At 42.0% G+C, this 13,500-nt stretch overlaps 1 protein-coding gene across 15 annotated transcripts in view; it reads left to right on the top strand.

The window, feature by feature from the left end:
* Positions 1 to 13,500, top strand: part of ZBTB20 (zinc finger and BTB domain containing 20) — a 707,334-nt gene that overhangs the window by 685,838 nt on the left and 7,996 nt on the right. For 14 of the 15 annotated variants that reach the window (XM_044284171.1, XM_044284173.1, XM_044284174.1 and 11 more), the window contains 2 exons: positions 6,829 to 7,031; positions 11,540 to 13,135. In XM_044284171.1, coding sequence (XP_044140106.1) covers positions 11,560 to 13,135 — 1,576 coding nt within the window. In that variant the 5' untranslated portion in view covers positions 6,829 to 7,031; positions 11,540 to 11,559. The remainder of the gene's footprint in view (positions 1 to 6,828; positions 7,032 to 11,539; positions 13,136 to 13,500) is intronic. The other variant, XM_044284175.1, reaches the window with a different exon arrangement.

Genomic DNA, 13,500 nt, shown 5'->3' with positions numbered 1-13,500 from the left:
GAAAGCATTGTAAAGGATTAGACCCCCAAAAGTTCAAGTCCCAAAGTGAGACAAAAAATAAAGTGAAAAAAGTTGAAAAAAGAAAGTTTTCCCCCCAAAAAATAAAAATAAACAAAAACGTCATTTTCCCCCAAATAAAGTAAAAAAAAATTGGTAAAAAATAGGGGGGGAAAAAAGTATACATATTAGGTATCGCCGTGTCCGTATCGACCGGCTCTATAAACATATCACATGACCTAACCCCTCAGATGAACACCGTAAAAAATAAAAAATGAAAAACTCTGCTAAATATACCAATTTTTTGTCACCTTACATCACAAAAAATACAACAGCAAGCGATCAAAAAGGTGTTTGCCCACCAAAATAGTACCAATCTAACCGTCACCTCATCCCGCAAAAAATGAGCCCCTACCTGAGACAATCGCCCAAAAAAAAATAAAAATATGGCTCAGAATATGGAGACACTAAAACATCATTTTTTTTCTTTTAAAAAAACCGTGATTGTGTAAAACTTACATAAATAAAAAAAGTATATATATTTGGTATCGCCGCGTTCGTATAGACCGGCTCTATAAAAATATCACATGACCTAACCCCTTTAGATGAACATTGTAAAAAAATGAAAATAAAAACTGTGCTAAATAAACTATTTTTTGTCACCTTACATCACAAAAAGTGTAATAGAAAGCGATCAAAAAATCACACGCACCCCAAATAAGTGCTAATAAAACCGTCATCTCATCCCGCAAAAATCATACCCTACCCAAGATAATCGCCGAAAAAATTATGGCTCTCTATGGAAACACTAAAACATGATTTTTTTTTTTGCTTCAAAAATGAAATCATTGTGTAAAACTTACATAAATAAAAAAAAGTATACATATTAGGTATCGCCGCATCCGTGACAACCTGGTCTATAAAAATATCACATGATCTAATCTGTCAGATGAATGTTGTAAATAATAAAAATGGTGCCAAAACAGCTATTTCTTGTTATCTTGCCTCACAAAAAGTGTAATATAGAGCAACCAAAAATCATATGTACCCTAAACTAGTACCAACAATACTGCCACCCTATTCCGTAGTTTCTAAAATGGGGCCACTTTTTTGGAGTTTCTCCTCTAGGGGTGCATCGGGGGGCTTCAAATGGGACATGGTGTCAAAAAAAACAATCCAGCAAAATCTACCTTCCAAAAACCGTATGGGATTCCTTCCCTTCTGCGCCCTGCCGTGTGCCCGTACAGCTGTTTACGACCACATATGGGGTGTTTCTGTAAACTACAGAATCAGGGCCATAAATATTGAGTTTGGTTTGGCTGTTAACCCTTGCTTTGTAGCCGGAAAAAATTATTAAAATGGAAAATCTGCCCAAAAAGTTAAATTTTGAAATTGTATCTCTATTGTAACCCTATTTTCCATTAATTCTTGTGGCACACCTAAAGGGTTAACAAAGTTTGTAAAATCAGTTTTGAATACCTTGAGGGGTGTAGTTTCTTAGATGGGGTCACTTTTATGGAGTTTCTACTCTAGAGGTGCATCAGGGGGCTTCAACTGGGACATGGTGTCAAAAAAAAAACAGTCCAGCAAAACCTGCCTTCCAAAAACCGGAGAGGAGGAGGTAATCAGATTAAACAAGGACGGGCCAGAGGGGTGAAAAAAGAGGGGTTTGGTAAGCAAAGCACCGAGGGGCCTGTGCACCGGCCGCATGAACGACGCCCCTGGGCTCCTTCAGAACCTAATTACCATATGGTATAAAAGTGTTTTTTGGAGCAAATGGTATAAAAGTGTTTTTTGGAGCAAATCTGTGATAGACTGCAATATGAAAGGTACCATAGTAATCTGGGAAAGTAATGGAGAACCTGATCTGAGTGGTCTGTAATGGTCATATCTGGTGAAAGACTCCCTTTAGTGGCGCCAAGTGGTTTGGTAACTATGGAGGGTACAGGACTTGGGCCAGGTACTGTGATTGTTCTGAACCCTGGACCCTGGACCATGAGATGCTTTGTCATGGGTCTGGTTATTATGGATATGATGTTCTGCATCCCCAACTTTCTTGCCATGGAGGAACCATGTCATTTTTTTTTTTAGATCCAAAAATTCTCAATGTTGCAGAAAGCAAAACATCATATCTCAACCAGAGCTGTTCTAGCCAAGGTCTACATGAAGAACTGCCATCCCCAGACTAGGTTCATGGAACACCAGAACTGTGAAACATAGCAAAGGGTGTAGTTCAGATGTCAAGCCCACCAATTAGAATGGGGTCTACATACTTTTTGCCAAACAGTTTAGAATTTTTAGAATTGACAATTTAAAGCTATTAATAAATAAAAAAAATTTGATTGAATGTTCTGACTTTCTTGAGGAACATATTTTTATACAGTTGTTTCTTGTAGTACCTGTTTTCACCACTATATTGCTGGTACATATATTTCCCAGACAATAATGCAACAGCGCCCCCTTCCCCCACATATTAAAATCTAGACAACTTAGAATGAACAGCGTTACAAATGCAATCATCTGTGGTCCAGGGAAGGAGACTTGGGGGAACCTGTGACAGTCATAGGTTCCCAAGGCTCAGTGATGTCCATGAGGAGTGAAGGCGACCCCATTTAATCCGATCCCACTGGAGAGCCTCGGCTTTACTGCCAGTGATGATAGATAGGTCCCATTACACAGAGAACATCACAACTTGCTGTGTATGGGACTGTATGGTGTCCATGATGACCCCTGTTCACTACCAAAAGTACCTGCAATAGGCACATGATTATCGGATTTGGGCATCACTTGGCACCAGGGGCGCTATGGAAAGAAGGACGGCCTGGTTTGATGATTCATGTTACATCATGTGGACAGCTGGATGTGTGTATCACTTACCTGGAGAAGAGATGGCACCAGGTGTACTGTGGGAAGAATGTGTCATGGTCTGATGGATCACATTACATCATGTGGACAGTCGGGTGTGTGCGTCACTTACCTGAAGAAGATATGACACCAGGTGCACTATGGGAAGAAGGTGGCCTGGCGAATCATGTTACATTATGTGGATGGCTGGGTGTGTGTGCGTCTCTCACATATGGAAGAGATGGCACCAGGTGGACTATGGGTAGAGGGCAGCCTCATCTGATGAATCACGTTACATCATGTGAACTTGAGGTGGGTGGGTGTCACTTACTTGGGGAAGAGATTCCACCAGGAGAAGACAAGTCGGTGGAGGGGGTGGGATGCTCTAGGCAATGTTCTGCTGGAAACTTTGGCTCCTGGCACCATGTGGATGTGACACGTACCACCAACCTAACCACTGTACACAGAAGTACCCTTTTCATGGCAGTGGTGCCCCCTGGTGGCAGCGCCCTCTGTCAGCAGGATAATGCTCCTGCCATACATCAAACTGTCCAGGGATGAGGGACATGACAAAGCGATGAAGGTGATGACTTGTCTCCAATTTCCCAGATCTCATTCGATCATCATCTGTGGGATCCCTGGAGGCCACACCGAGCAACTTATAGGATCAAATACCACAGGACACCACAGTGGTCACGAGAGGGGGGTGCACAATGTTTTAGAAAATATATCTTAATGCTTTGGCTGATCAGTGTATCTGCAAAACAAAGATAAAGGCTTCATGGAGAAGATGTGGACATTACAGGGCACATGGGCCGGCAGCAGGATGTCCACCTCCCAGTGAATGCACAGAAGACAATCTTCTGCACCACACAGTATTAAGGAAATGAATTCCTTTTACCGAAAGGTCAGTGAAGATTGTCAGCTCCTCCGAGCGTAAAGGGGCTGATCAGCTGTGCGTCTCATTGATTGAGGAGATTGAAAGAGCTCGGCTGCCAAGAGCCAAATCCTGCAGGAGAGCGCTGTGCAGAAAGCTGTGTGCCCCGATGGGAGTCGCTGGCCATCCCACGGCGGAGATTTATACCCGGCCTCATCTGTTGCCATCTCATTTTACATACATATAGATTAGGTCATTGTCATCAGATTTCCATGTCACATACATGATGAGAGTCATAGTGTATGGACTGAATCTTTAACCCCTTAAAGACAGGGCCAGTTTTCTTTTTTGCTGCTTCCTTTTTTCCTCCCCGCTTTCCAAGAGCCGTGACTTTTTTAATTTTCCTTTCACACGGACATATGAGGGCTTATTTTTTATTTTGTGGGGCAAGTTGTATTTTAAAATGGATCCATTTAATTTAACATATCTTGTATTGGAAAACAGAAAAAACATTTTTTTTGGAGTGAAACAGGAAAAAATTCAATTGCACAGTTTTTTTTGCGTTTTGTTCTTATGTTGCTCATTATGCACAAAAACTGACACAGCGACCTTATTCTGTGGATCTGTACAACTACACCAATACCAAATTTATTTAGTTTATATAGTGTTTTCTACTTTAAAAAAATTACATTTTTATTCTTTGCATCGCCATATTCTGACAGTCATAACATATTATTTTTTTTTTGTCCACAGAGTTGTGTCAGGGCATGAGCTTCAGCTTTTATTGGTACCATTTTGGGGTGCATATACATTTTTGATCACTTTTGATCCAATGTTTTTTTAGAGGGGGCAGCATGACAAAAAAAACCTGCAAATTGGGTATTTAGTTTTCTCCGTTTAGGCCTTCACTGCATAGTATAAATAATTTTTTATTTTAATAGTTTGGAAGCAGCGATACCAGTTCTGTTTTTTATCATTTTTTATGTTTATTTTTATGTGTAAAGCTCAGAAAGGGGGTGATTTGAAATGTGTTGTGTTTTTTTTTTTACATTTTGTAAACATTTCTTTCACTGTCATTTTTAGTCCCCTTGGGTGACTTGAACCTGTGATCTTCCTATCACTTGTACCACTTTTTTACTGTCTGCCTGTCAGGCTGTGCCTCAGCCAGGGCTTAACATGCAGTTTGCTATGACAGGTCTGGGAGTCTTCACAGGGCCCTAGGCTGTCATAGCAACCAATTGGAACCCCACAATTTTGCCACAGGAGTTCTAGTTGGAGGACAGAGAGAACCCCCTCCCTTTGTTTTATGTCTCAGTTGCTGTCATCGCCATGGAGGGGTTAAGTGACCCAGATCCAAGCCATTTCCGATCCTGGTCACTGGCGGCGGGTGTCTTCTGTATATTGCAGCCAGTACTCTCTGTGTATGGAGTGGACTCAGTTTGTGAGTCTGCTCTATACAATCTCTTGAGATGTACGTGATTTAGACGTATGGTCTCTGGTCTCATATGAGACTCCCTCCATCATTTTGCGCCATGTCACTGGCTTCTCAATATATAATCCAAAAATCCATAGTAAAGGGATTTATTTCAATTTTCTGCAGACAGTAAGCCTTAATACCATTATTAAGACATAATCTAAGGGCTCGAACGTGTCTTAAGCAGAGGACGACCTTCGGGAGCCCCCCGAGGACAAGAAGTCTTTGGAGCAAATTGAAGCCACCCAGTTTTAAGCAATACTTACAATGGTATTTTTGGGAATTGAATTGCAGTATTATGTGGGTCATTTAAGGGAGTATTATTTGATTAATTGAACACTATGGCGGTATCATATGGCCTGACACTATGAGAACTAGTGTCTAAACATAGCAAGTGAGGGAGGAAGGAAATTTTTGACCCCATTTTCTGTATAATTGTCCATGGCTTTGGGTCTTCTTTCCCTCTGCATTTAGATCTAGGGCCTTGTTCAGACAATCACATTTAAACTCAATATTGTCTTCTATATTTTTTGGCTAATAAAAGATTGGATTCCAGAACCAGGAGGAAGAAGGAAAACCATTTCTTTCTTTTCTTTGGTTCTTACCTGAAATATGATAATATACAAGAGCCTAATCACCATCCTTCCGACATGTAGTGCATGGTAGATGTAGTGCAGCCAGACTTTTTACTTCTACCCTGTCAGTCTTTCCATTCCGTGGTCGAGCCCTTCCTGGTGTGATATTTGACTTTATTGTGGTTTTGTTTCATATCCCGCCTTCTTACATCATTGAGAAACGCAAAGAAAGATACTGCAGCTGCACCCCCCTCCTATCCCCTCCTCACGAATTACCTTTATTGTGATTGAGGTTTCTATATCTGCAGTTAGGGAGACTACAGGTGGCTGCATGGTGAAGATGATCGAGTTAAACTCCGCTGTTCTCACAACGTCATGCCTCTGTCTGGTGGCCGAGCTGCTCTAGATCCTATATATCCATATTCCCTCTAATATATTGAATAAAGGACAGCACAGCGGTCGGCGCTGCCTTCCATCTTCAGATAGAACCAGGGCAACATCTGCATGGAGTTTACGTCTTCGCCCCATCTTCCTGCCACATGGACAGCTTTTTAATTGGTTTCTTATGAACTTAGATTGCAAGCTTTGCTGACGACGTGGATGACGGAATACAATGGTGCCATGTATATAATGCCTAGTGAATAGAGGAGCAGAAATAATTGTTTTGGGGGAGATCTGAAATCATTACCTATACATCTTCTAGCGCTTGCCGTGAGCAAACTGCACCGTTCCTGTCTCATGTCAATTAACTAATTAACAGCATTGTGTGTCACTCTTCCACCCCATCGACGAATAATTGCACACCTTATCATAAGACTAATTATTAGAACAATGGGCAGCGCTTTTTATAGTAAGACCGGTGGAGGCTCAGCGTCAGCCGCGCTCATGATTTTCGGGGTGTAAAATTCAGCCTTGGTGAGACCTTTGTCTGCTCCACTACACGATAGATAATTCTCTTTCTAATGGCAGAAGAAGCCGAGGTTATCTGTAACATATTCTAAAAATTCCTTTTCCCAAACATCGAGACCGTTCCCCTCAAAGGGTCCTTTGTCTCTTCACAGGAAGAAACGCAGGACAGCTGAAAACCAGAAGGCGTCTGTGGAGAATGAGATTACTCAGCCGAGGGAAGGCAGCGCCAAGCCGGGCCAGCCCTGCCAGAACTTTGTAGCTGTTCTGTTGCGGTGCCCAGCCATATCCACTCAACACATACAGACATCAAGCAACCAATCAGCACGTGTGCACACACAAACAGAGTCGTCTGATTGTGAGTACTTACAGCGGGCTGCGGCCGCCAGCCAAGACCCCTTATATAATGAGCCATCGTGTTCCCTCTAGGTCAATCCAGGCAATGGAGCGTGCCAACAGACATATAGAGCAGGTCTTTACACCCCCATGAAACACCACAATGGGGAGGTTGGCACAGGCGTCAATGGAGACCTAGGGGACAACGTATAGTTTGCAGACATGGAGAGAGGCAAAATGATCATCCCCATCATTATTAGCTCCCACCAACCGGTACATTTCATGAAGATTGGAATATTTATAGCAAAGGCATTTTGTCCTCCATCGGTTCATAACTATTTTGAGAAAAGTTGGAAGGCAACCAATATGGCCACCATTACAGTAGTCGTCACCCCAAGCAAATATGCCACTTAGAAGTCTAGGGCAGCAATACTGTATTGGCTCCCAATCAACCTGAGTTTACATTAGCAACGACTTGATAGAATCAGATGGCTTAAAGAGTTTTAGCCATTGGCCAAGGCTTGTGAAGGGGCAAGGACCCATTATATGCCATTACCAAAGGGTCTCCAAGGAGCTCACTGACCCTCAATACCTGGTCTAATGGGCCACCTATTTCCCTGGACCCTTTTCAACCTACCTTCTCCAATTATTAGAGTAACTTAGACCTGTTGATAGTTATCCAGTGTTACCCTCTAACTAGATGTCCACCTTTATCATCATGACTTCCATCCACTGCAAACCTCTAGATGAATGTCCAACTTCACTTTCTTGGCAGGTGTTAAGTGTTACCTTCTAGTCAGATGTCCAGTACCACCCTTATGGTTTTTGTGACCCTCGAGGTAGATGCTCCCATGCAGCCTGAAGATGAATCTACCGTCATGAATATAATTCACCATTTATGATTTAGGAGATGGCCCTCAAATTAGAGACAGTGCTCAGCGTCATTTTCTTGGCTGGTGTCTAGTGTCACCTTTTGGTCAGATGTCCAGTATGACCCTTATGGCTGGTGTCAACATCAAATTAGAGATGACCCTCAGCGTCATCTTCCTGGCTGGCGTCTAGTGTCTAGTTCCACTCTTATGGCCGGTGTCAACGTCAAGGTAGATGTCCATCATTGCTCCCATGCAACCTGAAGATGAATGATTAGTCTTATCTCCTAATTCATGACTTATGAATTGTGAGATGGCCCTCAAGTTAGATGTCTAGAGGCACATTTTCATGGCTGGTGTCCACTGTCAATCTCAAGGTGGATATCTAGACTGATTTTTGTCCAGTCTCATGTTCCATTGTTGGCCTCAAGATAGGTATCGATCATCAAGACACTTTCAAGTTGTATTTCCAGCTTGGTCCTCATGGCTAGATCCATTACCATTCTCAGGTTGGTTTAACATCCTCACTCCCATGGCTAGCATCCAGTGTGGCCCTCCGTATTCGAATCCAGCTTTATTAACATGACTGGTGTTCAATATGCCAGCCTCACAATAGCAACATGAGCTTACAATCTAATTTCCTGTCAATCTCTATGTGTAAGGTAGACAGAGGGAAGCGAGTTGACCACAGGGTAATAGTACCACTAAATAAGGGGAGTTGTAAGGGCGAGGCAGGACCTTAGTGGCTATTATGTACATTACATTGGTGGCTTCTTTGAGAGGTCAGTGACAGGAAGATGCACACCATCCGCGGTAATATGCCGGACACACTGTGTGCGCAATGTCTTGTCGATGACCTCCTCGTGAGCCCTCAGATGAGCTGTAAACAGACTTCACACACCTCCTCTGGTGTAGAATGACTGCTAATGTGGTGATAATTTAATGCATCATAATTATGTAGATGAGGATGAGTGTGCTGCGAATTTAGCATATTTATTAATTGAACCTTTTTTTAAAATGAGGAACATTGCTCCAGATCTATTCACGTTAATGTGTTTAGGAAGTTATTTGTGTCTCTTTCCATTCACTCCAGGTTATGCATCTCCTGAATTGCAAAAACGCTCGATCAAAAAATGTTTTAAACTACTCTGCTGCCCCCTTGTGGCGAATGTGTTAGAAATGTGTTCCTGGTGTAGCTTGTCAAACCCTGAGTTGGATAGCTGTTTAAACTCCCCTCCCTCCATTTACTAATTGTATAGCAGTGGATACCCAGGTTATACCGGCATACTATATACAAGAAGATATACAGGTGAAACTCGAAAAATTTGAATATCGTGCAAAAGTCCATTTATTTCAGTAATGCAAATTAAAAGGAATTGCATTAATGCAGCTTAAAATTAATTAATTTTGTGAAAAGGTTCAATACTCTAGGCTCAAAGTGTCGCACTCTAGTCAGCTAATTAATCCATATCCCCTGAGCAAAGGGGACCTCAAGATTAAGACTTTGGGGTTTCATAAGCTGTAAGCCATAATCATCCAAATTATAACAAATAAAGGCTTGAAATATCTCGCTTTGCCTGTAATGAGTCTATTTCATGTGTCAGTTTCACCTTTTAAGTTGCATTGCTGAAATAAATGAACTTTGGGCGATATTAAAAATTTTTAGGTTTCACCTGTATAACTTATACCAGCTGTACATATATAATTATATACAGGAGATGCCCAGGTTATACCAGCATGGTCCATATCACTGTATACAAGGAGATGTATAACTTATACCAGCTGTACATATATAATTATATACAGGAGATGCCCAGGTTATACCAGCATGCTCCATATCACTGTATACAAGAAGATGTATAACTTATACCAGCTGTACATATGTAATTATATACAGGAGATGCCCAGGTTATACCAGCATGGTCCATATCACTGTATACAAGAAGATGTATAACTTATACCAGCTGTACATATGTAATTATATACAGGAGATACCCAGGTTATACCAGCTGTACATATATAATTATATACAGGAGATGCCCAGGTTATACCAGCTGTACATATATCATTATATACAGGAGATGCCCAGGTTATACCAGCTGTACATATATCATTATATACAGGAGATACCCAGGTTATACCAGCATGGTCCATATCACTATATACAAGGAGATGTATAACTTATACCAGCTGTACATATATAATTATATACAGGAGATGCCCAGGTTATACCAGCATGCTCCATATCACTATATACAAGAAGATGTATAACTTATACCAGCTGTACATATATAATTATATACAGGAGATACCCAGGTTATACCCGCATGCTCCATATCACTATATACAAGAAGATGTATAACTTATACCAGCTGTACATATATAATTATATACAGGAGATGCCCAGGTTATACCCGCATGCTCCATATCACTATATACAAGAAGATGTATAACTTATACCAGCTGTACATATATAATTATATACAGGAGATACCCAGGTTATACCAGCTGTACTTATATAATTATATACAGGAGATGCCCAGGTTATACCCGCATGGTCCATATCACTATATACAAGAAGATGTATAACTTATACCAGCTGTACATGTATAATTATATACAGGAGATGCCCAGGTTATACCAGCATGCTCCATATCACTATATACAAGAAGATGTATAACTTATACCAGCTGTACATATATAATTATATACAGGAGATACCCAGGTTATACCCGCATGGTCCATATCACTATATACAAGAAGATGTATAACTTATACCAGCTGTACATATATAATTATATACAGGAGATGCCCAGGTTATACCAGCGGTACATATATAACTGTATACAGGAGATGCCCAGGTTATACCAGCATGCTCCATATCACTATATACAAGAAGATGTATAACTTATACCAGCTGTACATATATAATTATATACAGGAGATGCCCAGGTTATACCAGCTGTACATGTATAATTATATACAGGAGATACCCAGGTTATACCCGCATGGTCCATATCACTATATACAAGAAGATGTATAACTTATACCAGCTGTACATATATAATTATATACAGGAGATGCCCAGGTTATACCAGCATGCTCCATATCACTATATACAAGAAGATGTATAACTTATACCAGCTGTACATATATAATTATATACAGGGATGCCCAGGTTATACCAGCATGGTCCATATCACTATATACAAGAAGATGTATAACTTATACCAGCTGTACATATATAATTATATACAGGAGATGCCCAGGTTATACCAGCATGGTCCATATCACTATATAGAAGATGTATAACTTATGCCAGCTGTACCTATATAACTATATACAGGAGATACCCAGGTTATACCCGCATGGTCCATATCACTATATACAAGAAGATGTATAACTTATACCAGCTGTACATATATAATTATATACAGGAGATGCCCAGGTTATACCAGCATGCTCCATATCACTATATAGAAGATGTATAACTTATGCCAGCTGTACCTATATAACTATATGCCTGGGTTATTGCAGAATGGGTTTCCTTGATGTCAGGTGTCCAGCCATGGCTGGTTCCACGTTTCTAGGGTAGAAGTATTTGCAGTATCACGTGTTTAGTTCTTGTATGACTGATTATTGCTTCTTGTCTTGCTCGTAGGTGACATCTGTTGCAAGGGGATGACAGAGCGCATTCATAGTATCAACCTTCACAACTTCAGCAATTCTGTGCTCGAGACGCTTAACGAGCAGCGCAACCGTGGCCACTTTTGTGACGTGACGGTGCGAATCCACGGAAGCATGCTGCGGGCCCACCGCTGCGTGCTGGCCGCTGGCAGCCCATTCTTCCAGGACAAACTGCTGCTAGGGTACAGTGACATCGAAATCCCATCAGTGGTGTCTGTCCATGCAGTGCAGAAGCTCATTGACTTCATGTACAGTGGGGTACTACGGGTCTCCCAGTCTGAGGCCCTTCAGATCCTGACTGCCGCAAGCATCCTACAGATAAAAACCGTCATTGATGAATGCACGAGAATTGTTTCACAAAATGTAGGTGGGGTGTACCCTCTAATACAGGACTCTGGCCAAGAGACACCCAGGGGCACTCCAGAATCGGGTACCTCTGGGCAGAGCAGCGACACAGAATCTGGCTTCATGAGGAACCACCGTCAGCACAGTGTAGACAGGATCTACTCTGCCTTATATACATGTTCCATGCAAAATGGCAGTGGGGAACGTTCCTTTTATAGCGGAGCTCTGGTGAGCCACCACGAGACTGCCTTAGGGCTACCTAGACAGCATCATATGGAGGAACCTAGCTGGATAACACGCATACATCAGCGATCTCAGCGGATGGAGAGGTTTCTAACCAATACACCAGAAACCACCCACTGCCGGAAGCAACCACGTCCTGTACGTATTCAGACAATGATGGGAAATATACAAATAAAACAAGAGGTGGACGATGACTATGACTACTATGGACAACAGAGGTCACAGGCCCTAGAACGCAATGAGTCTGAAGAGTGCACTGAAGACACCGATCAAGCCGAAGGCACAGAAAGCGAACCCAAAGGGGAGAGTTTTGACTCTGGAGTAAGTTCATCGATCGGCACAGAGCCGGACTCCATGGAGCAACAGTTCATGCCTGGCCTCGTAAGAGATGGGCAGCAAGATCCTTCCCAAGCAGAGTCAAATAACTTGTCCACCGAATGCGTAGAAAACCAGAACCAACAGCACTTAGATACCAGCTCTTCCTCCCCTGAGAGGAGCAATACAGTTGACATGGACAGCACAGTGCTCAGTGTTAGCAATAGCACCGAAAAGGGGGTCCTACAGACTTCTGTCTCCCAGTCAATTGCGCAAGCTTTGCCAACCACTCAACTCTACTTACGTCAGACAGAAACACTCACCAGCAACCTGAGAATGCCACTAACCCTGACCAGTAATACCCAGGTCATTGGAACAGCTGGCAATACCTATCTTCCGACCCTCTTCACTACGCAGGCAGCGGGGACTGGTCCAAAGCCTTTCCTCTTTAGTCTGCCACAACCTCTGGCTGCTCAGCAAACTCAGTTTGTGACGGTTCCCCAAGCTAGTTTGTCTTCATTTCCTTCCCAAATTCAAAACCAACCACCCCAAGGTGGACACAGCACAGGCAACAGCCAAGGAGAAAAAAAGCCTTACGAGTGCACCCTCTGCAACAAAACGTTCACCGCCAAACAGAATTACGTGAAGCACATGTTTGTACATACAGGTACGTGGACCTTTAGTCATATTGTGTCAACTGTTGTGTCTTCCACCTTTGTACGCAATGTCCCAACCATCCAGCCTTCTACAAACCTAAGAACACTGCAACAGGAAGACCCCTTTCTAATTTTATTGAATTTGGCCATTTTATCATCATCTGTTATTGCATTGATAAGGCACACTTTACCAAATTTCATTGCACCTTCAAAGCCCAAATCTTTAAGTACCTCAGTCATCCATCCTACCAGCCTTCTATTACATTGACTATCCATAAATAAACCACAGAGGGTCACCTTAGCATAGGTTCATTGACTGAAGACCTCCACCAAAATCTAAACCACTCTAAACTGGTGACATTAATCCATCTATACT

Source organism: Bufo gargarizans, chromosome 3 (assembly GCF_014858855.1).
Source record: "Bufo gargarizans isolate SCDJY-AF-19 chromosome 3, ASM1485885v1, whole genome shotgun sequence".
Taxonomy (NCBI): Eukaryota; Metazoa; Chordata; class Amphibia; order Anura; family Bufonidae; genus Bufo; species Bufo gargarizans.
This window is presented reverse-complemented; position numbering and strand designations above follow the sequence as displayed.